Source organism: Anolis sagrei, chromosome 2 (assembly GCF_037176765.1).
Source record: "Anolis sagrei isolate rAnoSag1 chromosome 2, rAnoSag1.mat, whole genome shotgun sequence".
Classification (NCBI taxonomy): Eukaryota; Metazoa; Chordata; class Lepidosauria; order Squamata; family Dactyloidae; genus Anolis; species Anolis sagrei.
Window position 1 is genome coordinate 187,066,340 of NC_090022.1, and position 25,285 is coordinate 187,091,624.

The 25,285-nt window shown below is 40.3% G+C and overlaps 1 protein-coding gene across 1 annotated transcript in view; it reads right to left on the reverse strand.

The window, feature by feature from the left end:
* The window catches only part of ESPL1 (extra spindle pole bodies like 1, separase), a 46,487-nt gene that overhangs the window by 857 nt on the left and 20,345 nt on the right, over positions 1-25,285 (reverse strand). The window contains exons 11-30 of the mRNA XM_067464259.1: positions 25,083-25,222; positions 22,382-22,516; positions 20,511-20,630; positions 19,662-19,833; positions 17,353-17,481; positions 16,591-16,747; positions 15,332-15,441; positions 13,469-14,616; positions 11,217-11,649; positions 8,794-8,949; positions 8,428-8,650; positions 7,877-8,064; positions 7,295-7,422; positions 7,084-7,206; positions 5,843-5,998; positions 4,465-4,638; positions 3,875-3,979; positions 2,541-2,656; positions 1,974-2,057; positions 1,108-1,266 (exon numbers count right to left, since the gene is read on the reverse strand). Coding sequence (XP_067320360.1) covers positions 1,108-1,266; positions 1,974-2,057; positions 2,541-2,656; positions 3,875-3,979; positions 4,465-4,638; positions 5,843-5,998; positions 7,084-7,206; positions 7,295-7,422; positions 7,877-8,064; positions 8,428-8,650; positions 8,794-8,949; positions 11,217-11,649; positions 13,469-14,616; positions 15,332-15,441; positions 16,591-16,747; positions 17,353-17,481; positions 19,662-19,833; positions 20,511-20,630; positions 22,382-22,516; positions 25,083-25,222 — 4,156 coding nt within the window. The remainder of the gene's footprint in view (positions 1-1,107; positions 1,267-1,973; positions 2,058-2,540; positions 2,657-3,874; positions 3,980-4,464; positions 4,639-5,842; positions 5,999-7,083; positions 7,207-7,294; positions 7,423-7,876; positions 8,065-8,427; positions 8,651-8,793; positions 8,950-11,216; positions 11,650-13,468; positions 14,617-15,331; positions 15,442-16,590; positions 16,748-17,352; positions 17,482-19,661; positions 19,834-20,510; positions 20,631-22,381; positions 22,517-25,082; positions 25,223-25,285) is intronic.

Below are 25,285 nucleotides of genomic sequence, written 5' to 3' on the forward strand. Positions count from 1 at the left end.
CAAAGACTATGAGCAGCTTCCAAGAAGACTCTCTCTTGTGTGTTCATGAGACAAACCTTAATGCATGGTCAGACAGAGAGAAAGCCATCTGATGAATATCATAAGACTCTGGCAGACTCATATAAACAGATAGTTCTTGAAATAGCCTGTAAAGGTAAAGGTTTTCCCCTGACATTAGTTCCAGTTGTGTCTGACTCTGGGGGTTGGTGCTCATCTCTAAGCTGAAGAGCTGGTGTTGTCTGTAGACACCTCCAAGGTCATGTGGCCAGCATGACTGCATGGAGCACCGTTACCTTCCCACCGGAGCAGTACCTATTGATCTACTCACATTTCCATGTTTTTGAACTGCTAGGTTGGCAGAAGCTGGGGCTGACAGCAGAAGCTCACACCGCTCCCCAGATTCAAACCTGTGACCTTTCGATCAACAAGTTTAGCAACTCAGCGGTTTAACCCACTGTGCCACCAGGGGCTCCTGAAATAGCCTGTACCTAAGCCTTATAGACCTTTCAATATCATATCATATTATCATTCAAATTGTGCCAGAAGAGAAAGCACTAATCAATTAAACTCCCAGAGAGAAAGTCAAATACACTCACAAAGGTGGAGATTTCCATCTTCTCATTTGAGGCATCAGTGTTCAAGGACAAATCACTTGCATTCTAGACAATAGGAATGCTTTCTGATTTTCCAGCATTAATCTACTGGAGTGCAAACTAAAGTGGAGAACCACATCATGCCCAATCCCCCTACACCAGTGTTAGGGAGTCGGGACCCTTGGGGGTGGTGGTTGCAAGGGGGTTTCAGATTGATCATCAACCAAAGACAATCAGATACATATATTTCTGAACTGTATTAAGAGGTTGTGGAATTAGAAAGGTTGAGAAACGCTGCCCTACGCATATACGTAATGGCAGAGAACGGTATATGAGATCTCCCTCCCTTAGCATACATAAGATGAGGAAGGCATTCTGTGTAAGTTTGATTTTTTCAAGGTATACTTCACTCTTTGTATAGCAGGTCATATTGAAAATCACTGCCCAAAGTTTCTAGGTCTCATAGGGGATTCCAGTTTAGAAGGGAATAAGACTGACAGGTAAAGCAACTTACCATCCTGCCATGAGGAACCTGAGGACAGCACCAGTTCCCTCCAGATTGCCTTGCACCGCAAGGGCAGCACTGCTACATCCAAAGAGAAGAGCCACAGACCTGCAGTCCATTTTAAGGATGGAGTCTACAAAACGTGCACCAGCACCATGCCCAGCATAGCTAGAAGAAAGGGCAAGGACAAAAACCAGCACATCAAGAGGAGCAGTTTGATTGTGAATTAGGTCCAGCCTGTATTTAAGATATTCTTTAAACTCTGTCCATTCTTACAGTGAAAAAATGACCTGCCTCCCTTAACATTTCCCCCCTTTCCTTGAATTTCAGACCTAGATTTGAAGCCTGGGGACAAGGACAACTCTCATTCTGAGTTTTCCACAATTTGAATAGAGTAGATGCAGTAATGAACATACAGAGCTTTCTAGGTTTAATCCTCCTTTTTATAAAATGAGGGTTATTACAATGCCATTAAGCTCTGCTGTCATAAGGTATAACTGGCCATACAAAAGAAGTTTCATCTGTTTTGTTTTGTGGTTTTTTGTTTTTTTTTAACCATGAATCAAAGTTGTTATTTGGTTTTGAAGTCTTATTTTCACAAAACCTCTTTCTGGAATTCTTTAACTTCAAAATAAAATAGTGAAAGGACACGGCAGCATTCTTCAGGCAGAACACTGATCTGTTACTTGGGATTCTCTCCTTCTTGTTGCTTTTGCCAATTTGTTATCTAGGAACTGCAACGGCCTTTGTGAGAATACACATTCTCATACATTTTGGAGATGTTTGCCTTTTAACTTTCCCTAATCCATTGTGCAAAAACATTTGCTTTTACTTTCTTCATCAGCTTAACCATGAGTTCCATAAAATATACTCACATGTAGAGATCACGTTCTTCAAGGGCCAAAGGTACTTGGTCTGGAGCAGGAGTCTTTCCCACCACTCCAGTCCATCCAGGCTCACTGCCAGGTAGGTGATGAGAAGGGGAAATATGAGTCAGGAAGTGACAACTTGTTCAGCTTAAGAAAATTCCCAAACGCCCACCCATAGGAGTAACAAGGTCTTGTATGCGATATCCAAGATGTTTCCATCAAATGTGCAAAATTATTTTTTTTATTATTATTAAACTTTATTTGTACCCTGCTAGCATCTCCCGAAGGACTCGATGTGGCTTACAAAGGCCAAGGCCTCAACACACAATACAACAATACAAACCAAATGCAAATTAAAAACAATTAAAGCAATATAAACAACAAGCAATAAACAATACACTAAGACACAATAAAATGACCTTGCTCTGGAAATCTGGGATTATTTGCACTACAGTTCCCAGAATCCTCAGGCCACCACCACAAATGACCATAGTAACAGGGGAATTCTGGACTGTAGTCCAAATCGTAGCATTTTAAAACTCTGAATATGAACATGTGTGTGCAGAGACATACCTCTGAAACCAATCATCAAACAACTTCTCTGTTCCTGGAAGGTTTCCATGAGGATTCAAGATGTAGAAGGTCTTGGTGGTATTGACGCCACAATTGAGGATTGCCTCTTTGCGATGCTGTTGAAAGGGGATCAAAGAGTTGCTTTATTAGTTGAGAGAGAGGAAGCATGGCCTCAGGATTTCAACCTGGAAATATTTTCAGTAGTCATGGTCTGTACCTGAGGAGTAACAGTAGAAAATAATTGAAAAGAGAAAGCGCACACTGATGTGAAGTGTTTCTTCATCTCAGGTTTCAGTACCATACAAGGCTCAATGCACTCTTCTAGTAATTAACAGCAGACTACACTGATCCAGCTAAATCTTTGTGCTGGTTTATACAAATCACAGATGGGAGTACAGAATCTTGCTTGTATTGAGTTATCAATGTATTGGACTTCTTGCCAAATATAGAATTTCACACAGAATCAAAACTAGAACATAGGAGTGGAACTAAATGGTAAGTGGATAAGGTATTACTATATGTAATATTTTATATCATGCACCTCTTGTTTTTTCTGTGCAATGCCAGGATCTGAACTACTGTATATACTTGTGTACTGTGTGTACTTTGAAGACAGGCTTTTTAAAGATTTATACGAGATTATATAAAGAATATATAAAACATGTTTGAATTACTCCTTTACTGTAAAGTTATTCATACTCGTGATTTTTTTGACTGGTTGCTGCCTGGGGGGTCCTCTGTTGGGAGGTGTTAGCTGGCCCTGATTGATTTTTGTCTGGAATTCCAATATTTTTTTGAGTGTTGCTCTTTATTTACAGTCCTGATTTTAGAGTTATTTTTAATACTGATAACTCTAAAAACTCTAAAATCAGGACAGTAAATAAAGAACAACACTAAAAAATCAGGGGAATTCCAGACAAGAATCAATCAGGGTCAGCAACCAGTCAGGCTTTGAAGTTACAAGACCATCAAATTCTAAACAGGGTGGCCAATTACAAAACTCACACTTATTTCAAACAGACAAGAGTTCTTTCTCTCACCCTGGACATTCCACTGATACATAAATCTCACTTGCCTAGTTTCCAACAGACCCCACAACCTCTGAGAATGCTTGCCATAGATGTGAATGAAACGTCAGGAGAGAATACTTCTGGAACATGACCATACAGCCCAGAAAATTCACAGTAACCCAGTGATTCTGGTCATGAAAGCCCTGGTCTAGATCAAACATCACTAGCCATGACCTCTTCTTGCCTCTCCCAAAGCTTAGCCCCTGGAAAGATATCCAGCTGAGCCAAACTTCCTGTTACAGAAGAAAAACAGGGATTTATTACCTTTTTTGTAAGTGAATAGCTAAGCAAGAAACGCAGAGATGGCAACCGGGTCATAGGCTGAGATCTCAGGCATGGGATGTTTTCCCAGGGGAGCTTCTGCAAGTGCTGGAAAGAAGGATAAGCAGTGAACTGTTAGTGTGATTGGGGTGTTGTGTATTAGCTGAGTGTCACATTTATTTAGCAGTCCTGAATGAAACTAAACACTGAAAAATACAGAGTAACACAGAACAGTGAATCAGGGTTGGGATAATTACACAGCATCAGACTTGACTATCAAAATCCTCCAGCTCTTGAAAATGAAGCAGTCCTCAATTTCTGGGATTTAATAAACTACAAACCCAATCAAAGAAAAGAAAAATCACAAACATAAGCAAGGAACTTGGCAGGTTTTTCTCTCACAAACTGACAACCAGAGGGACTTTGCCCACGGGCTGAGAAGAGCAGTAAACAAATATAGTAAATAAATAAATAATAAATAACTTCCCAGATGTCAAGTAGTCACTGGTTACACAATCTGGAGGATCCAGAGAACAGTATTCCAAACAACTAATTTTCTAAGCTCTAAAATAGAAAAGATAGATTGCACCTACTTTATCCAGCACAAGGATGACATGGCCATTTGATGCCAAACCAGTATGGTCTCTCAGTTTGTCCACTGCTTCCTGTATAAGGTTTTGTGCTCTCTCAGGTTGAACTGGGCTGAACCCCTGTGCCAAGCTCCACACATCTTGCGGGGTCAAGAGATGTGATCCATTCAGCATTGCCTGTTGGAGGACAACAGAAGTTTGATGTGTGCCATTTCAGTCATGCCATCTCCACATTGTGCTGTATCTTACAATGATAGTATGAACAAGAACAAAAAGAACAAATTGACAGAAAACATATAGGAAAATTGGGTTTGGGAACATATTCTGTGAATGAAAATGGAAAGCTCTAAAAGTTATGGGGGGGTGAGATAGAAGACAGAAACTAACTAAAAATCATGGACTGCAGGGAGAAAGACAAAGAAGTATAGGGAAATTCCCATCAATTAGAAAAGGTTGCTTAATTTCATGTTCTGCTTCTAAGAAACACCTAGACACTCTATGTAGGGCTGCCTTTGAAGATAGTTCAGAAGCTGCAATTAGTGCAAAGACTGGCAACTAGATTACTAACTGGTGTTCGTATAGTGAGAGAACCATTTCCATGCTGCGACAGTTCCACTGGTTGCTGCTCCACTTCTGGGCTAAATACAAAGTGCTGGTCATTATCTATAAAGCCCTAAATGGTTTGGGTCCAGGCTATTTGTCAAATCGCATCTCCCTATATAGACCATCACATGCACTGTGATATACAGAGGAGACCCTCCTCTCAGTGACAGCCCCGTCACAAGCTCAGTTAATGGTAACGAGGGGGGAGGGGTCTTCTCTGTGATCGCTCTCCATCTCTGGAACTCCCTCCCTAAAGAAATAAAAACAGCCCTCACCCTCCTCTCCTTTAAGACACTCCTTTAAAACACACCTATGCACCTTAGTGTATGGAGAGGAGGAAGATTAGGAATGCTAGCTAATCTACATTTAGTAGGTGGTTGTTATGCTACATCTTAAATGAAACAATGTTGTCAGCCATTTTGAAAGTAATAATTTGTTTTAAGTGTTTACATTGTAACATTTATTTATGTTTTAGTTTTTATGTCTTAATGGATTGTTTTTGTTTTATTTTGATACTTAAATCCTTTGTTGTAAGTTTTCTGTTGTTATGATCCATTATTTTGTATTATTTGGATGTTTCTGTACCTTTGAGGCACTTAATGTTTGCCTTTTTATATGTAAACTGACCTGAGTCCTTCTGGGGAAATATTATATTTATTATTATTATTATTATTATTATTATTATTATTATTGATATCTGAAACAAAAGGCAGGATTTTTAATCTGATTGAGAAATTCACCCACTGCTAGCTCAATTGTTTTTTTTTAACCTCCTCACCTTGAGCAATGCCAGTTCCACCTTCTCACAACCACATTCCTTGAGACACATTTGCAAGCGGGCAGCTTCCTCAACCAAGCTGGGGTCCTCACAGGTAGGTAACAGGGCACCCTTCCAGCAGCCCAGAATGTGTGTTTCCAGGGACTCTGTCAAAGCCTGTGGAATGAAAGAAGTGTCCCGCAAAAAGTGATCACAAGATGTACAAAATAATAGAGAATTGGTTAAACAGGATATGGGTGATAGTTCTATCGGAAAAGTTAACCTATACATTAAGATTAGGATTAAAGAGAATTGAAAGAACATCTATTTGATAAAACTTAATGTGTAAAAACAATGGCAAATTTAAACCACCAAACGCCCAACAAGGATTGTGGTTGAGCAGTTAAACACATTGCAATAATTATTTGTAATGGATAACATTAGAATAATGTAGAAAATTGACAGTGTTGTATGTTTATAACCCAATGAAAGAGTTGGGCTGCATATCCAGAAATAGAACTTGTAATAAACAATAAAACATCCTTGTAGTTACATAAATATAAAAAGGAAGAAATATATACAGAAAAAGATGTACAAGAATCAAATCAATTGGAAGATGCGATTCCCCTACCCAACAAATGTTTATAAACACTTCCTTTCAGTCACAGTGCAAGCCAAAATTCAAGAACAACTGCAGTGGCTCTCTATGGACAGAAAGATGCTAAAACAGTGGGATCCACATCTTTGGTCTTCCAAGTGTTTTTGACTTTTGCTCCCACATTCCTGAGCACTGGACAAGCTGACCAGGGTTTCTGCGAGTTGGAGTCATAAACACCTGGAGGACCAAAAGTTGGACATCACTATGCTAAAACATCTTCTGGACCAGAAAAGCCTGTAAAACAGTGTTTCTCAACCTGTGGATCCCCAGATGGCTTTCAACTCCCAGAAATCCTAACAGCTGGTAAACTGGGACTTCTGGGAGTTGAAGGCCAAAACACCTGTGGATTCACAGGTTGAGAATGACTGCTGTAAAAGCACAGGAGCAGAAGTTTACTTCCTTCCTGGAATCAATCAGGTGAAAGTTGCCACGGTTTGCAATTGTGCAGATACTATGGTGACAGTAGACAGTTTCACAAAATGGAGCCGAAGGCATATAGGCTGGCCTGCTTCGACATTTCTGTCTGGCTAGTGAAGCTAGTCTTCTCATACAGAAGCAATGTTAAGTGCCAACACATCATCTCCTGGAAACTCTCATATCTCACCTTCATTCTTTTGTCCAACGTAATCCGGCCAGCCCACCAGTCCTCCTTCTCAGTGAAATTAGAGATCTCTTTCTGTTTCTGTAAGATAGCATCCAACTCACTAAGTGCTGCATTTAAAGACACCTAAAAAAGAAAAGAAGCATCAGGGGAAGCAAAAAACCTCACAACACATTCAAAAGGAATGTAATTTTTTCCTTTACATTATGTTTACCTGGGTATGCGCGGTCTGTATCTGGATGGTCACTGGGTCAGCATCCTTCTCCAACTTTGTCAGCAAGAGGATGTCCCCAATAGTATCAGGCTGGATACTCACTGAGGTCAATATGCACATTGTCACCCCTGTGATGGAAAGAAAATAGCAATGTTTAAAATATCAGTCCTTTTAACTGTGTTGCAGAATCATGTGATGGCTACGTCATCCCTTAATTTGCCAAAGCTCAATATGGGCATAATCTTTTTTTTCCAGACCCAGTGATCAGGTATAATGACACTTGCAATTCAACATCCAGAATGCCACAAGTTCCCCAACCATACTCCAATTCTTATTCCATAGACTTTATCTGTCCCCTATGACTCCATGCTCAACAAGACACCACAAAGTCAAATACACAACTTGCATCAAGTAACACCACTTTTCAAAGGGTTGATGTCTAAAAAGGTAATGTCTTTCCTTGACTAGTGGTTTTCAAAAGGTTCACATTTGCCAAAAGGATATGAATCATTTTTTTCCAAAATGGTTAGGAATGCCATTTTCCCAAAAACCTCCACTCCTAAAATAAAGTTAATGACTTACCATGGGGGATTTGTTGCAGCTGTTCTTTCCAGTTCTCTGCCTCCAGGTTCAATGGATTGTGGCAGTTGAATCTGAAAAGGTTTTCTAGTTCTGAGAGATGCTGGAAGCGAGCACCCCCTTTTCCTTCTTGCAGGCTAAGTGCCTCCAGCTGCTTGACAGCACTGGCCAGAGATGCCTTTTTCATTTTGCTAAGGGTGAAACAAGAGGAAAAGGGTTTGAGACGTTGGGCATCAATATAATAAAATTTGTGTCAAACAGGATTATCTCAGCAGCTTGTACTAGCATAGATTTTCAAGGGGTTAAATGTTTAATATACACTTCTGCAGGGCAGTCTAAGATATTTTGATGCCTGAGGTCAAAGACAAGATGACCCTCCAATCCTTAACTCACTGACTGCAGCAGATATGGTACATCAATATAGACAATGATCTTTAAGGCAACTTTGAAACTACACACTGGATATGGGCTGCTGATCCTTATAGAACTGCTGACAAAATTAGCCCTTCCAGACCATGTCTCCATCTTCCCTTTTCCCTGACCTCGGTTCTTACTTGAGTTTCCTGTTGGTGATAGTGAGTATCTGATGGCGAAGAGTGACGGCAACCGACTCAGAAACCAAGTAAGCAGTACGCAGTGGATCCTTGTTCCCAATGCAGAGAGCCATGAGCTGACAGAGATGGCTGTAGAAGGTTCCCGGAGGGTAATGGCCAACTGAGTGGAAGGCGGTTTGCAGGGAGTCATAGACAGAGTCCATGGACAAGGAGTCTGTAATGGCTGCAAATACGACATAATTTGTCAAGATGGCAGGTTTCAGAAGACCTGCCTTTAAAGTTTTCTCCAAATAGTCGTGCTCAATCTTTAAGTAATAATTAAGCTTTCAGAAATAGGGAGATTGGGGAGAAGACCATGGCCCTTACTGGCAAGTGTGTCCAAAGAGGTTGCAAGAGCATCCAAGCTGAATGGATCTTCACAGGTTCTCTTGTCTGCCGCCTTAAAAATCTCCCGCAAATCACCAGCAATATCTCTCCGGAGAATCTCTTGGCCGTCTTCAGTGTTAAAGTGCTTTCTGCCCTCTGCAGAGAAAAAAAAATCACTTCAACCATCCATATAGTGCCTTTATAATCTGTGAACCAATGTCTGCCAATCCAGCAGCCATTATGAGGTGGTGAACAAACTTACTAAACTCACTAGAAAAATCTTATAATATAATAATAATAAAACTTCATTTATACCACGCTACTATCTCCCCAAGGGATTCGGTGCGGCTTACATGAGGCCGAGCCCACAATACATCAGAAATAAAAACAATAACAACAGTAATACAAACAATAAAATAAAAACTCATAACAAAAAATAAGCAATAAACATTTACAGTAACACAACGACGTTTAAAAGACCTATGGCTGGGCCAAATGTAATAATTAAAAATTTAAAAATAATGCTGACCATGAACAGGTGAAATATGACTAGGATAGAATTTTCGGAGAGGGATGGGGCGTGCAGACAATCCTAGATCATTAATAAAGTGCATTTAAGGACATATTGCTGGGAGTTTCCTTATTCTGGGAAGGCACACTGGAACAATCATGTTTTCAGGCACCTCCTAGACTGCCAGAATTGGGGTATGCCTGATGTCCTTGGGGAGTGAGTTCCAGAGTCGAGGGGGCCACCACCAAGAAAGCCCTCTCCCTCGTCCCCACCAGTCACGCCTGCAATGGGGGTGGGAGCGTGACAAAGGATTCTATGACCCAGAACCTCCTTCCATGCTGTACTAGTATGGTCATTGTGGCTGGGATGATGAGAGATTGAAGTGCACTGGGTAAGACTATTCAGTTGACCCACCAGTAAGCATTAATGGATAAATTCATTCACATGCATGAAATCCATGGAAATGGATGCCACAATAAACCTGCAGGTGTTCTAAGACCCCTACTGGAACTGGTCACTGAAAAGACCCGGCATTAATTCCCAAACTTTAACACAGCAAGTTAACCACCAACTGCAGTAAATCTTGCCAAGCAAAAGGCTGACAGTTTAAAGCCCAGATTAGGGTGAGCTCCTGGACTTTAGCCCAGCTTCGGCCTACCTAACAGTTTGAAAGCAAAAGTGTGAGTAGATAAATGGGAAGGTATTTAAAGCACCCATAAGAAAATGCCAGAAAATGCTGACGATTCGATCAAGGAGGAAGTTTACGAACAAAGCTCTGTGGTAGAAAGATGGAGCTACAGTACACACACCCCCTTCCGTGGCTGGAACTGAGCACAAGCCTCCAAGATGTCAAGGATGGGAAAAGCCTATCTATACCTCTATGTACAATTGTCTGTCTTGTCAGTGTATAAAAGGCATTGAAAGTTTGTCATATATGTGTTCTATGATCCGCCCTGAGTGTCCTTTGGGATGAGAAGGGTGAAATATAAATACTGTAAATAAAAAATAAATAATGTATATACTCGAGTATAAGCCGACCTGAATATAAGCCGAGGCACCTAATTTTACCATAAAAAACTGGGAAAACATATTGACTCAAGTATAAGCCGAGGGTGGGAAATGCAGCAGCTACTGGTAAATTTCAAAATAAAAAGATACCAATAAAATTACATTAATTGAGGCATAAGTAGGTTAAATATTTTTGGATATATACATAAAACTGCAATTTAAGATAAGACTCTCTAACTCTGATTGAACCTTTATTCTAACCCTCTTCAATGTAAATGTGCTTATGTAGCCAATAATAATAAAAAGAATAAAATAATGCATGTATAATAATAATAATAATAATAATAATAATAATAATAATAATAGAGTGAAATAATGGAAATGTAATAACAGTAATAGAGTAAAATAACTGTAATAATAATAATAGAGTAAAATTTAAAATGTAATAAAAACAATAGAGTAAAATATGTTAATGCAATAGAGTAAAATAATACATGTAATGAAAATAATAACAGAGTAAAATAAATAACCTTAACTCAAGTATACACCGAGGGCTTTTTCAGCCTAAAAAAGGGCTGAAAATTCAGCTTATACGAGTATTTATCATAAATAATTTCTCATCTTCGCAATTGCACCTATACACATGAAAGCAAACAGTCAACATCTTCTCCAATAACCTGGTTCAGGAGTCTTATTGCTACCTCAGATTCATTATCCAACAAAGTACAAGCGTGACCAACATCACCAGTAATCCTGAGAGTCCATCTGCCTCTCTCCCCTGGACCACACTACAATGAAAACTTGGCAGAACGGGTTTCATAGCGGCCGAGAGGGACACAAATGACTTGAAGGACTGAAAGTTGCCACCTGACATTTCAAGGTTTCTCAAGTAGCCCAAGCTTACCTTTAATGACATCATCTTCATCAGAAGCACATAAGACTTCAAAGTTAGACTCAAGTCCTTCCTCAATGGTCCTCATTATCTCTTTTTCTTCTTCAGCAATTCTTTCTCCTTGCTCAGCCTGAGCTCTGCAAGCGCTCCCCTTATAAGAAGTTTTCTGGGTTACCTCAAGCTGTTTTCCACGCCTAGTGACTCTCTTGGCACACGATCTTCCAGGTTGGGATTTTGTCTTTTCCATCTGAGACTCATTGTCAGAAGAGCTCACATTGCTCCCTGTTATCTTGGCAGAAGTCACCTTAGATGGCTTTTGGCTAGAGGCCGCTGTCCTCTGTCCTGGTCTGTGGATGGCAACCATTGGTTCTTTGGCAGTGGGGAACTGGGGCTCCTGCCTAGTTTGTGGAGTATCTTCAACATCACTGTCATCACTGAAAATGACCTAGGGAAGAAAAAAGTATTTACTTTATTATGGTATATTGTTATAAGTCCAGTGTGTGTGTTAAAGAAAGCCTTGCAGAAAAGCCTTGCAAAGTGTTGATGATTAACTGCAGCTGCAAAACTAGCTCAGCTAAGCAAGGCTGGGCCACGCCTCTTGAATGTAACAGTTTTGAGGCTTTTGCAAACGGTTAGCAGTTGGCTGTTTGACTTGCTGGAGAGCAGATACAAGAAGCTTATGCAATGGTGAAGTAACTATGTACTTTTGTTATGCTCTATAATTTATAACACAGAACATTTGTTCTGTATTACTTACAGAGACAATGTAAGTGTGCCAAGCTGTTTTATTTTCAACTCTGCAACTAAGAGTAAAGCTCTACTGTTTTATTTCTCTTGACTGGTCTGTGTCTTTGGCATTGGGTTTTTAGTCATGTTGGACATTGCTACTGCGCAACAAATTGATTCAACGCAACATACTTCTCCTCTCCTCACCTATCCCAGGACACTTCCAGCAAAAATGGAAATCACTGCCAAAGGTTGTAATGAAAGCGATTAACTTTAGGTAGATTTTAAAAGGAAATTTGTGCTACATCCAGGTTAAAAGCAAAATCTACTTACAAGGAAATGAAAGAAGAGAATTTTGTGGAGTGGTTGCAATCTTTCTATAGGTATCCATTTTTTCTCAGGAGACGAATTCCCCAATTCCCTAGCCAACATGGCCACTTGCCACGCTAATTGGGAGTTCTGCCAATCTAGCAGTTTGAAAACATCAAAGGTGAGTAGATCAATAGGTACCACTCTGGTGGGAAGATAACAGTGCTCCATGCAGTCATGCTGGCCACATGACCTTGGAGGTGTCTATGGACAATGCTGGCTCATCGGCTTAGAAATGGAGATGAGCACCACCCCCCAGAGTTGGACATGGCTAGACTTAACGTCAAGGGGAAACTTTTACCTTTACTTATGTCCTCATTAGGCAAGGTAATTTGGAAAGTCTCTATATAATAGGCTTGTGGAATTCAAACTCATTTACTTTTTTTAAAATTGTTAAAACTAAAATGTATTGCCTTGTAGACAATTGTAAAAAAATAATGTTTAAAATACAAAACAGGCATTATCTGGCTGACTTAAAATCTGAAACAAATGTATTTTTTTCTAAAGCAGACATATGCAATTTGTGGTCCTTCAAATGATGTTGTACTATAGCTGTCATCATCTTTAATCCCTTGCCCTTATGGCCGTGGCTGATGGAAATTGCAGCTCAATAACAAATGTCCTTCACCCAAGCAGACGATGCACAAAGAGTGCGCATCATTATCTGGCAGGCAGAGCAGCGTTTAAATCCTTTGGTATTAGACATACTAAATAACTAGCATAAATAAATTAATAAAATAAACAATTTAAATGTTCTGAAGAAAGAAGATCTGAGCTTGCTGTCGTTTTTAGCGCGGATGAAGAGCTCTGGAGGCGGTTAGCCAGCCGCGGGCTATTTATACTATCATGGGGAGTGTGCGCAGGTCCAACCGCTGATTCTTTTAAAAATCTAACTGAAGATTCCGGAGCAATGCTGCGCATGCGCAGAAGTACCAATTGTGCGTATTCACAGCACAACCACGTAGGGAAACAACTAAATACATGGGACACATATCTTTTGTGTGGCATTTAAAAAGGATAGTGGCAATGCATAGGTTTGGCTAAAACGCAATTAAACTTTAATTTAAGAGCAAGATTTCTAAACCTGGGCACTAGCCATGCCAGATACAGATATCCCCATGTTCTTGCTAACTTCCCTGAACCAGTTGTCATGCTATCTATCCTCTTACCTTAATTCGAGATTTCATTCTTCTGGTGACTTTGGGAGCTTTTGGAAGTTCAGTCTTCAGCTTTGGAGAAGCATCCTCAAAAACTGCAAATGGAGCTTTGTGGGAGAGAATTGGCTTGGCAGTGGAAGACTGTCTTGTTTTGGAGACTGGAAGAGATCGCGGGGCTGGAGTACAGAGTTCTGCTGGGGGCCTAAGGCTAACTGGAGGAATCTCGGAGTCAGAATCAGGCAGGGCAAACACATCATTAATTTTGACCGCGGGTTGTAACTTCATTCCTTGGACCCTCTTTGGCTTTGCTTTAGAGGCAGCGCGTACCTGCCTCTGTATTTTACTTTTGGGGGCCAACCTATGGAGTTCGTCTGATGCCTTCCTTGCTGCTGGCTTGCCTTCTTGGCTGCCCTGAAGAGATAATGGGAGTTTCCAGGACCATGTGCTAAAAACCGTGTTGCCTGCACAGCCATCTTGACCAGAGGCTAAGACAGAAATGGTAGCCACTGCTTTGATAAGCAGCAGCCTAGCCCTTTGATATTCAAGTCCAGGTTTCTGTGATTGCTTGGAAGACAGAAAGGTCAAGCCAGTCTCCAGAAACTTCGAAAGCTTTTTCTCTGGTCTGTTGGCATTCATGCTTTGTTTTGCAAGTGTCACATAAATACGAGCTATTAAATCATCAAGAAATCTGACTGAGGGCTGCCGTGGGGCCACAAACACCTTGTCTTTGCCTTCAGAAATGGCTGCCACCATGCTTGAAATGCGCAGAGATACCACAGCACACCGCTGCAGAGCAGCTTCCAGGAGATGCAATCCTTCCATCCTGTTCCCATAGGCCAGTTCCCTCTCTGCAGAGGTGATCAGCCAACAGAGGCAGACAGCTGAGAGAATCACATCTGAACACAAAGAGCAGTGGCATCCTTCCGAATGGCTTAAAAAGCTGGGTAGCTTCTTCAGTTTTGGCTTCAGCACCGGCGAGGTGGTGAGCAAATTCTCCTTCTGTGCAGAGATGGTATCGACAAACTCCAGAGACACTTCCCTGAGGAAAGACCTCTCTTCCGGTGAAGACTCCAAGCTCTGGCGTCGAGGTTTCTTGTCATGGCATCCTGCTTTCTTCGGCTTTATTTTTACATCAACTTTTTTTTCATTATTTTCAAAAACTGCAAGCAGGAGGGAAGAGCTAGTTTAATGTTTCTTCAATGGTCAAGCCCCCCCCCCCCGCCCTCCGACAACACACACACACAGTTTTTGGCTCCCAAATGCCCTTTGGTAAAATGAATCACTTGCTATTTCTTTTTAAAAGCGTTTTGCCAAGCTTAAAGTGACCATGTGGGTATGTATGTCTAAAAAACATCCCAAAATGTCACCAGACACCTTAGAGGGCAAGGTCTTCTAGGGTCGTAAGGTGATCCCCTGGTCCTCCACAGTTGCCCATCTCTGCTAAAAAGCAACAATTCCATCTCTTTTCTTGGCTCATCCTTGCTCATGACCACTCCTCATATTTCAGAGGAAATATTGCCTTAGGGCCCTTCCAGACAGGCTCTTTATCCCAGGATCTGATCCCAGATTTTCTGTTTATCCCAGATTATCTGGCAGTGAGGACTCATATAACCCAATTTAAAGCATAAAACCTGGGATCAGGTCCTGGGATAAAGAGCCTATCTGGAAGGGCCCTTAAACATTCAGGAACATGACACACCTCTATCACTTTCGATCGAGTTGCCCCAACACAAGAGAGATCTATCCTTCAAAATGGAGACCAATCCACCACCCCCATACTTAAATTCAGTCATGGAGCAAAGGCACACTGCTTCCTTTTCTCACTACAACAAAAAATCAAAAACAAACCAATCTCCACCCTTTCCCTAGCCTCACCTGTGCTTGACTCAAGAAGGAAAAGGATCTGCTCGAGATCTGAGCGACACAATTCCAGGTCACTGCGCTGCAATTCCAGGCTGCTCTTCAAGATCAGAAAGCAAGCACACCTGAAGGGAAAAATAAAACAAAGCATGCGGTTCAGCAGCCAGCAACAGACTCTGTTGCTCTGAGCCAAATGTGAGCATCTTTGTCTTCAGACCTAGAAAACTGGTACCTTTTAAATGGAAGAGGATACTTCGTGGGAAATATAGGTTGCTTACCTGTAACCGTAGTTTCCCGAGTGGTCACCTGTGAATTCGCACATATGGGCAAGTCATGCTCTTTCAGCTTCAGAGTAAGGATAAGCCAAACTCCCTCTAAGAAAATCTTGTGAATAAAACTCAGTTTAGGGTCACTGCAGGATGGAAACAACTTGAAGACACACAAGTTCAAGTAACCCTGTTACTTGAACTTGTAGCATGGTGGTGGATAACATACCATACCACAACCATGAAGCAAAAACAAGAAAGTAAATGCAGTCGTTTTTTTAAAAAGGCAGTCCAAAAATGCTGGTCAAAGAAAAATAAGAGAAAAATTCCCTAGCTGCTGCGAAAATGGTGGACAAAAGGAACTGAGGCAGTAGCCCCTCCCACTGGCTATATATACAGGGTTAGTCAAAATGCATAGGCCAATAAGCCATTCAATTGAATGGCTTATTGGCCTATGCATTTTGACTAACCCTGTACTTTAGGAGAAGAGTGGGCAGGGCTACTGCCTAAAAGCGTCTAAAAGATTTCTAGAAAATTCCGAAGCTGCCTGCGCATGCGAATGAAATACCATATTTTAGATTTCACAGGGACCACAATGGAGAAACAACTTGAAGACACACAGCATCCCTGTTACTTGGACTTGTAGCATTCTAGAAGGGGAGCCTTTGTTTACTTTACTCATACAGTTACCATATCTCTAGTTATATATGCTTTCCATATAACGGAAAGGCCTGTATCTAGAATTTCTCTTTTGAAAAAGGAGAGAGTCCATAGGAGTTCACTTTGGCCTTAATCCAGTTGCTCACATTGAGAACAGACCCATTCTAATCAACGGAAATTATGAATGTGCTAACTTCCTATTGATTCATCAGTGTACTGTACTTGGACTAACAATGGAGTGTAGGCCTTTTGATTTCAAGTTTGTGATTTTCCCATCATCACTGTGCCTTTACAAAAAAGGGTTATATGTGAATATGATTATAAAGAGACAAAAAGACTATTCCGTACCATCGAATAGATTGCAGCTTCATTGAGATTTTAAGTGCTTCCAGGCAAAAGGCTTTTGCTTCACTTATAGTCTCAATCTCGCCAAGGAGAGACACCAAGCTCTCAGAGCAAACAAACATGTCAGCCAAGACTTGCCATTTCTGCACCAGATTGTCTCCTGAAAAAAAATTACACAAGTTAAGTAAATGTGGATCTGCTTAGCTGCATATTCAGGTTCACCCTGCCTAAAGTTACTAGAGACGTGCTGAAGTCTGGAGGCATTTCCTCTTGGGATAAAAATAGCTATCACTTGTACTTCATTATCAACAGATGTAACTAATGCCCTCAAAAAGACAACAAGACATCTTATAAATGTTAAAAATATATATTTTTTAATAAAACAAAACAAACAAAAACACCTTTGTCCCCAAATGTGGAGCTTGTTTCTATAAGATATCAAATCCACCTAAAAACCTTTTACAAGAATAAAATAATGTGTTGGAGATATGCGTTCTTTTGCTATAAAATATATTTTTCAAAGCCCTGTAAGAAAGTGATTTGATATAATTTTATATGCACATAATATTCTACTCCAGAGTAACTTTGAATGACTTATTTCTAAAATCTGGTGAAAAGAAACAAGGAAATGGATGAAAAATTCCAAGCCTGGACTTGTTTGTATCTTTTAATTTTTTAAGAATTTTTTAAAAAATCAAGAATGCAGACACAGCAACAGTTTGTATTAACTTCAAAGGAAAATCAATCATCATCCTTTTTTTTTACCATGATCTACAAATGGATGTTCTGGACCATCTTTAACAGAAGTTTCACAACTAATTAGAGAGAAGTTCAATAGAATGCTGCGGTAGAGCCTGTGGGCATCACTCAAAGCCATTTCAGGAGTCTTCCATCCTGTAAAAAGGGAGAGAAAATTGACTGTTTATTAGCCCCCTGTTGCATCTCAATATTCCTAGGTTTGGGGATACATTGAGAGTCCTTTTGGAGGCAGAAGCAGGCTGTAAATATGCAAATGATTCCATAATATTTGGCAGATTGGTTTTCCTGTTTAAAGAAAAAGTCCTCAAGTCCCAATACTGTTGCCCTATAATTTATTTGGCAATTTATTTTTCGGCTTGCAGCTTCCACCATATTGGAAGATAGCAGCCAGAATTATCAAAGTTTGTTGGAAGTAGCAACCTTCCAAGCCTTCACTATTTGTTTGTTGATGTATTTGCTAACCTGTATTGTATGTATATATTGATTTGCCAGTATGACTGTACTTTTTGGTGTGGGAGGGGCTACAGACATGATTGTACTAAGCATGTTTAGACTCAAGACTCCATTTTGTTATTAATATGCTTTAGCAGTTAACAGTTTGCTTTAGACCTCAGTGGAGGTGGATACAGTGTGCTTTTGGACTTCAATGGAAGCAGATGTCTTTTGGACTTACTCAGGAACAGTTTATTATATGTTTGCTTTGAGAAGCATTTAGTATAATTATACAGTTTGGACTTTTATAAGATGTACACTTAAAGACTGTGGACTATTGATTAAGAATGATGCCCTGTATTCTCAACACGGAGAAACAACATCCTATCTATAACTGAACTTTGATAAGAAATGTGCCTGTATACTAAATTAATACAATATGTCTATGAGTAAACAAGATACATTAATTTTAAAAGAAGATTCTGTTTTTATCTCTGAGTACATATTTTAAACTAAGAGGTGTCAAGAGAGAGTATGTTTTGGGCAACTGCAATTTCAACTTCAAAGAAACATTTTCAAAACTCTGCTAAGTATATGTTTTTTGTGCAGTGGCATGTCTTTGCCCCTGGCAGTTCAAAGACACGCTTTATCAGTTTAACAGCTGAGTTACCTGTGTGCCATTACATGAATGCTTGTGATCATCACTTTTTCAAAGGGTTGACTTCTAACAAGGCCATGCGTTTCCTTGACTAGTGGTTTCCAAAGGTGGTCTCCAGATGTTCATGGAGATTCACATTTGCCAAAAGGATATGACATCATCTTTCTTTTCAAAAGGGTTAGGAATGCCATTTTTTCCAAAAAGGATTAGGTGAAATGACATAATCTGTCCTTGAATCTCAAATGGATTGCCTTGCCAATCCTGATAAAGTCGTAGCCACTGTTGAACACTTAGGGTCTTCAAACCCCTTTCATCCACAATCAATTTACTGGGTTATTGTAGGTTTTTTCGGGCCATATGGTCATGTTCTAGAGGCATTTCTCCTGACATTTCGCCTGCATCTATGGCAAGCATCCTCAGAGGTAGTGAGGTCTGTTGGAACTCAGAAAAAGGGTTTATATATCTGTGGAATGACCAGGGTGGGACAATGGACTTTTGTTGTGCTGTTCTAATTTTAGAGTTTTTTAATACTGGTAGTCAGATTTTGTTCATTTTCATGGTTCCCTCCTTTCTGTTGAAATTGTCCACATGCTTGTGGATTTCAATGGTTTCTCTGTGTAGTCTGACATGGTGGTTGTTGGAGTGATCCAACATTTCTGTGTTCTCAAATAATATGTTGTGTCCAGGTTGGTTCATCAGGTGCTCTACTATGGCTGACTTCTCTGGTTGAAGTAGTCTGCAGTGCCTTTCATGTTCCTTGATTCGTGTTTGGCTACTAGTATTAAAAAAACTCTAAAATTAGAACAGCACAAAAACAGAGAGGAAACAAACAAGGACATCTAATCACCTCTCAACAAAAGATTGCTCCAGGCACTGCCAGGCAATCAAATGCTAATCAAGGTGGTCAGTTGAAACATTCACACCTAGCTCCAGCAGACAAAAGTCCTTTGTCCCACCCTGGTCATTCCACAAATATATAAACCCTTTTTCCTAGTTCCAACAGACCTCACTACCTCTGAGGATGCTTGCCATAGATGCAGGCGAAACATCAGGAGAGAATGCCTCTAGAACATGGCCATATAGCCTGAAAAAACCCACAACAACCCAGTGATTCCAGCCATGAAAGCCTTCGGCAATACAATCAATTTATCTTATCAGATGTTTTAAAGTATCAGGTGAGTTGGATTAACAATGAAGAGGAGGTGGGTAAGTTTTCCATTCCTACCTTGCACAAAGAGTTTCTGCCTCAGTGCCAGTGGGAGAATGGAAGGAGGCAGGCCAAGGTAAGCAGCTGTTAAGTGGAGAGCGTTGGCTCGGAGCAGGCACCAGACTTTAGAGGACCTCTGCAGAGCAAGGCTTTGCAAAACTTCTGTTAGAAGAAGAATACCTTCTTCAATCTTTCCATGAAAGAGAAACAAAATGAGGCAAAAGATCAATTGTCTAGAAAACTACTTCCAAGAATAGCAAGTGCATAAGGCATGATTTTTAATAGCTCATGAGTAAGATCGTTTACTCTCAAACAGGGAGGGATTTATGCAATTCAAAGCATAGGCATATCAAAAAGTAGGATATTCTAGTATAACCCAGGTATAGTGGGGACAATAAGAGCCCTAATTACTTGCAGCCACTTCAGTGATGTCAGTTTGACTACAGAAAAAAAATACTGGTCTGGGTATACACTGCTTCCTGGCACAAACCAGAGGTGTCAAACATGGCCCAAAATTCCTGTGCATTGGAGAAGCTGGTTAGGGCTTCTGGGAGCTGGAGGCCCAAACACCTGGAGGGACATAAGTTTGACAGACCTGGTTTAGATCATTCAAGTTTGACATCCTGTTCCAGGTACGACTAAATTTACGATACACCATTGCATGGCAAACTGAACTGGGAAGAAGTGAAGTACACATCCCAATTGCAATTGTGCCCAGAAACAGTGTTTACCTAGGCCGGTATTTTTTTTTCTATAGTCAAATTATGGGTCCGGGAGGAAGCTTTAGACTACTGGCTTTTCTGAGGCAAATTACAAAATGTACAAAAAGGAACTGAGGGGAATAGCTGTTGGTGTTAAGCAAAATACCTTGTGGCTTGCTAAGCATAACTTGCTAGAGAGCATAGTTAACGTTTGTTTTGTCAGCAGGTAAGAATCATGATTGCTGTCTACATTCTGCAGGCAGGATTCAGCTTCTTTTAAAATGATCTAAAAGAGATAGAAAACAAAAAGCAAAGTTGACAAAATTACTAAGAGTCCATTGGAGTTTTAATGAAAGATTTTAATAAAAGATTTCAATCAGGATTTGTCCCATAATTACCTATTTGTAATTATGTGTGGAGAAGAGCAAATCACAGACCATCTACTACTATGCAACCTGAGCCCTGTTACATGCACAATGGAGGACCTTCTCACAGCGACACCAGAGGCACTCCAAGTGGCCAGCTTCTGGTCAAAGGACATTTAGCATAAAGCCAAATTTTTAAAACTTTCTTTGTGTTTTCAAATACATTATAACTGTACCCTCAAATCACTTCTGACACAATAAATAAATAAATGAGAAAGTTCTACCAGTATTAAAAACTATAAAAGTATTAAAGTATTAAAAAGTATTAAAAATTATAACAGCAAAAAACCCACAAGAAAACCAAAACCATAAAAAACAAAAACAAAAAAACCCCACCCAAACACAGGGAAACTCCAGAGAGGAAACAATCAGGGACAACTAATAACCTCTCAACAAAAGATGCCCCCAGGCACTAACAAGCCACACCAAAAAATTGCCAGGCCATCAAATGCTAATGAAGGTGGCCAGTTGAAACATTCACATCTAGCTCCAACAGACAAGAGTTCTTTGTCCCACCCTGGACATTCCACAGATATATAAATGCAATTTTCCTAATTCCAGCAGACCTCACAACCTCTGAGGATGCCTGCCTAGATGCAGGCGAAACGTCAGGAGAGAAAACAGTCTAGGACCACTTTCTCAAGGGGCTTTCCCCTATATACTCACTTTCATCCAACAGGCAGGAACACAGGGATAAGATTCCCTATCAATTCTCTACTGCTTTCCTAAGGGAGCCTTGCCAATCTCTGTCACTCCCAGCCTTCAGCAAAACAGCAAGAGCTTTGGAACATTCACTTACATAATAATGTCAGGTTTGGCTTATGATGCTGTAATGTGGACAAGTAATGTGTCACTTTGTTCCCTCCCTTTTGCAAGCCAGTTATATAGATTTGCTGTTGGCTGTCAAATTTTTATCAATTAAAGGAAGAAATAGGTTGAATGGACCAGCCAATTGCCAGTTCACAGTGTGCCCTGATGTAGCACGTAGCTTGGCTTATTATGTTCAAATGTTATTCAGAACATTTCAGCAAATCACTGGAAGAATGATTATGTTTGGCAATGACCCAAATTTGATTTGGAATATTGGTGCGGGGGCAGTTCTGCTATGGTTTGTAATTACTTATTTTTGCCACTTTCATTCTTGTTGCTCTTAAGAGAACTGTTAACAATGTTGGGAACATAGTGGCAATGCCTTGACTGTGAGTACTGCATGGCCGGGGGGGGGGGGGGGGGGGTGGATTGGATGCCCCTTGTGGTCCCTTCCAACACTAATTTGATAGAGATGGAAGGGAAGACCATACCTCACAGGTATGGTCTTCCTACTCAACCTACTCAAATCCTGCATCTCCAAGAAAAGTGTCAGCAGGAGCCTAAGACCTTAAGAAACCACACCGCCGATTCAGAACCCATGTTTTATATGAATAATGTCCCATGTTCAGTTCAGTTTAATTCAGGTCTAGTTATAGTTTAATATTAACACAGAAGAAAGACTTAAATCCAGACAAAGATACACAGAGACAGGCATTTCTCTGTTAGCTACTGACAGTCAAGCTATGTGGAACTAGGGACTATAAGAGGTCTGGATACAAGCAACTAATTTTTTTATACCCACCTCAGCATAACCCGGGCACTCCAGCTGCAAAAGTAACTTGGTGATTTGGCACAAGGCACTGGTCTTTGCCACGACGTCTTTAAGTGCACTGGACAGAGTTGCAATCAGGAAGTAGCTCTCCATAGCCTGCAATGGCTGCAGAACACAATGTAGAGAAAGCATTTAGGCACATGAGTGGTGGGTTGCAAGGGAGCGAATGCAACTGCAAGACAGTACTGTTGGAATTGAACCTCACACTACCCAAGCCTCAAGTCCTCAATGAGGAACAGTTTTGTTAGCATTAGAATAGTCTGAGGGTTTCCCTTCCCCCATGTCTCCTCTATGACAGTTGGGAATGTATCTATTTCTTATTGTTTATGATCTATATCAGGGGTCCTCAAACTAAGGCCCGGGGGCAGGATGCGGCCCTCCAAGATCATTTATCTGGCCCTCACTCAGGATCAACCTAAGTCTGAAACGACTTGAAAGCACACAACAACAACAACAATCCAAACAACAACAACAGCCAAAAGCGGGCCACACTTCCCACTGAAATACTAATAAGTTTATATTTGTTAAAATTGTTCTTCATTTTAATTATTTTATTGTTTAAAGTGTTGTTTTTTTTGCACTACAAATATGATATGTGCAGTGTACATAGGAATTCATTCATTTTTTTCAATTTATAATTCGGCCCTCCAACAGTTTGAGGAACTGTGACCTGGCCCTGTGTTTTAAAAGTTTGAGGACCCCTGATCTATATAAATAAAAATGTAATGTTTGTTTGTGGGATTAACATAACTCAAAAACCACTGGACGAATTGACACCCAATTTGGACACAATACACCTATCAGGCCAACGAGTGACCATCACTCATCAAAACACTGAAAATCACAGCAGGAGACTTAAAAGCCAAAAAACAAAAAATACATTACAACATATGTGCAAAACCACATATATACACAAACACACATATATACACAAATATATATACAAATGCATATACACATATATATACACACAAAACACATATACACAAACTGGGCCACACCAACGCATGGCAGGGGACAGCTAGTTGTAAATAAACATTTTGTGATTTTTAAAACTGGACTCTGCATCTTTGCCTGCTTCTGAATTTACAGCTACATCACACAGCACTTCACGCTTTGATTGCTAATGAGCTGAATGCTCAACTTTTTTATCCTGTTTATGTTTTTGGATTCTCTGCTATATTTTAGGGTAGTTTTCCCTAAGAAGTACAGGAGAGAAGAGACAGCCAACCATGTTGCTCTCGAAAAGTTTGCCACAGTCTTGAAATCTCTTTTTTTTATGAGATAAGGCATGTTTTGAGAACTGAAAATTTCAGATTGTTTTGCATTAGAAGGCACCTAACACAAACATCTTGAGCTTTCGACAGCCCAGCACAGGGAGCTGCCAAGTAGGTATTTTTCATGTTAAGTAGGTATTTTTATGCTTTTTTCTGTGGGGCTATGCAAGCAAGCACCACTCAGTCCCTTTTCCCTCTCCTATATATTACTTTAACCACAAACTATAGTGGCAGTGAAAGTCCAAGAAAATTAAAAGACCTTATCTTCCACTATTTCAAATTTGTGGATGATACTCCTGAAAGGCTGCATATTTTAATACTTTTTAATAAATCAGATGCAGAAATAATCCTTAGAATGTGCTCTTTAACTACCACTATTCACTTTTCCTCATACATTTCTGCCAACAATGAACAAGTTTTCTGAAGCTGTCACAGAAGAAGTCGGCACTCTGTTTCCGCAACCCATCGTGGACAGATCTTCCGATAGCCAAGCAAAGCACGACAGGAAAATAATGTAACCCATTATGCTAGAAATTTCTCTCTGAGTGATACAACGATTGTTCTGAATCAATCTGTCAACCTTTTGCTTCTGAAACTCGGTGGCTGCTGTCACAGGACGTCCAACTCTTTGTCATGTAAGTCAGATGTTCCCACCTCAGCATCTTTAAACTTACTTGCCCAACAATGCACAGTACTCACATCAACACAATCACCATAAACAGCTTGCATTCTCTGATTAATCTCCTTTGGGGGGACAGCTTCTGCTGTCAAGAATTTAATGACTTCACGTTGCTTGTGCAGGGTTCCATACTTTAAACTTTAACAACGCAACCTTTCAATGCTAAGGCTACCAGCCAAATTGGAACTGTAGAAGAGTATCTACTGAACAAGCCAGTACCTGCCACATACCAGTATTGCAATCTTTTGAGGAGTTACAAATGTGGAGGCATTACTTTTCAATCAATCCTCGTATTCTTGTTAAGCTGCCATAACGAGCATATGAAAGTTAATTTCCCACAAGACATACAAAAATACACAATAAACACATACCTACTGCTACAATTTGATTGTAAATCTATGGGCAGAAGATGACCTGCCCAAACAACACCAACCACAAGTGGTAACAAGTTCTGCCTAAGAAGTGTGAAATGCACTTTTCTGTCATTTTATGTCCTCTACTTTGGGAAAGAGGCCCCTGAGATGGAACAAGGGGAAGAAATCAGGATTTATGAGACTCTTACAAGGGAAGAGGGAGACTTAATTTTTCTTTCTGCATGTTATTTCATAGATACCACAGAAGCATCCAATGAGGACAAAAGACATAAGAGAAAGCAAGAAAGAAGCTGATGGAAAATCACAACAAATATGCAGCTGTATAAAATATATCTCATCACCTTCCCCATGACCCTGTATAAAGCTGCCATCATGTGCAGAGATGCTGTTGTCTGCTCGATGCTACGAACAGTTGGGGTCCTACTTTTGGATATGAGGTCTTTCCACAAGGCGAGAGCATCATCCAAGCACTTTGACTGCACTGCAAAGAAAGCAAAGTGTTGGACAACAGAAACTATAGATGCAACCATAGGCCTAAGATTGG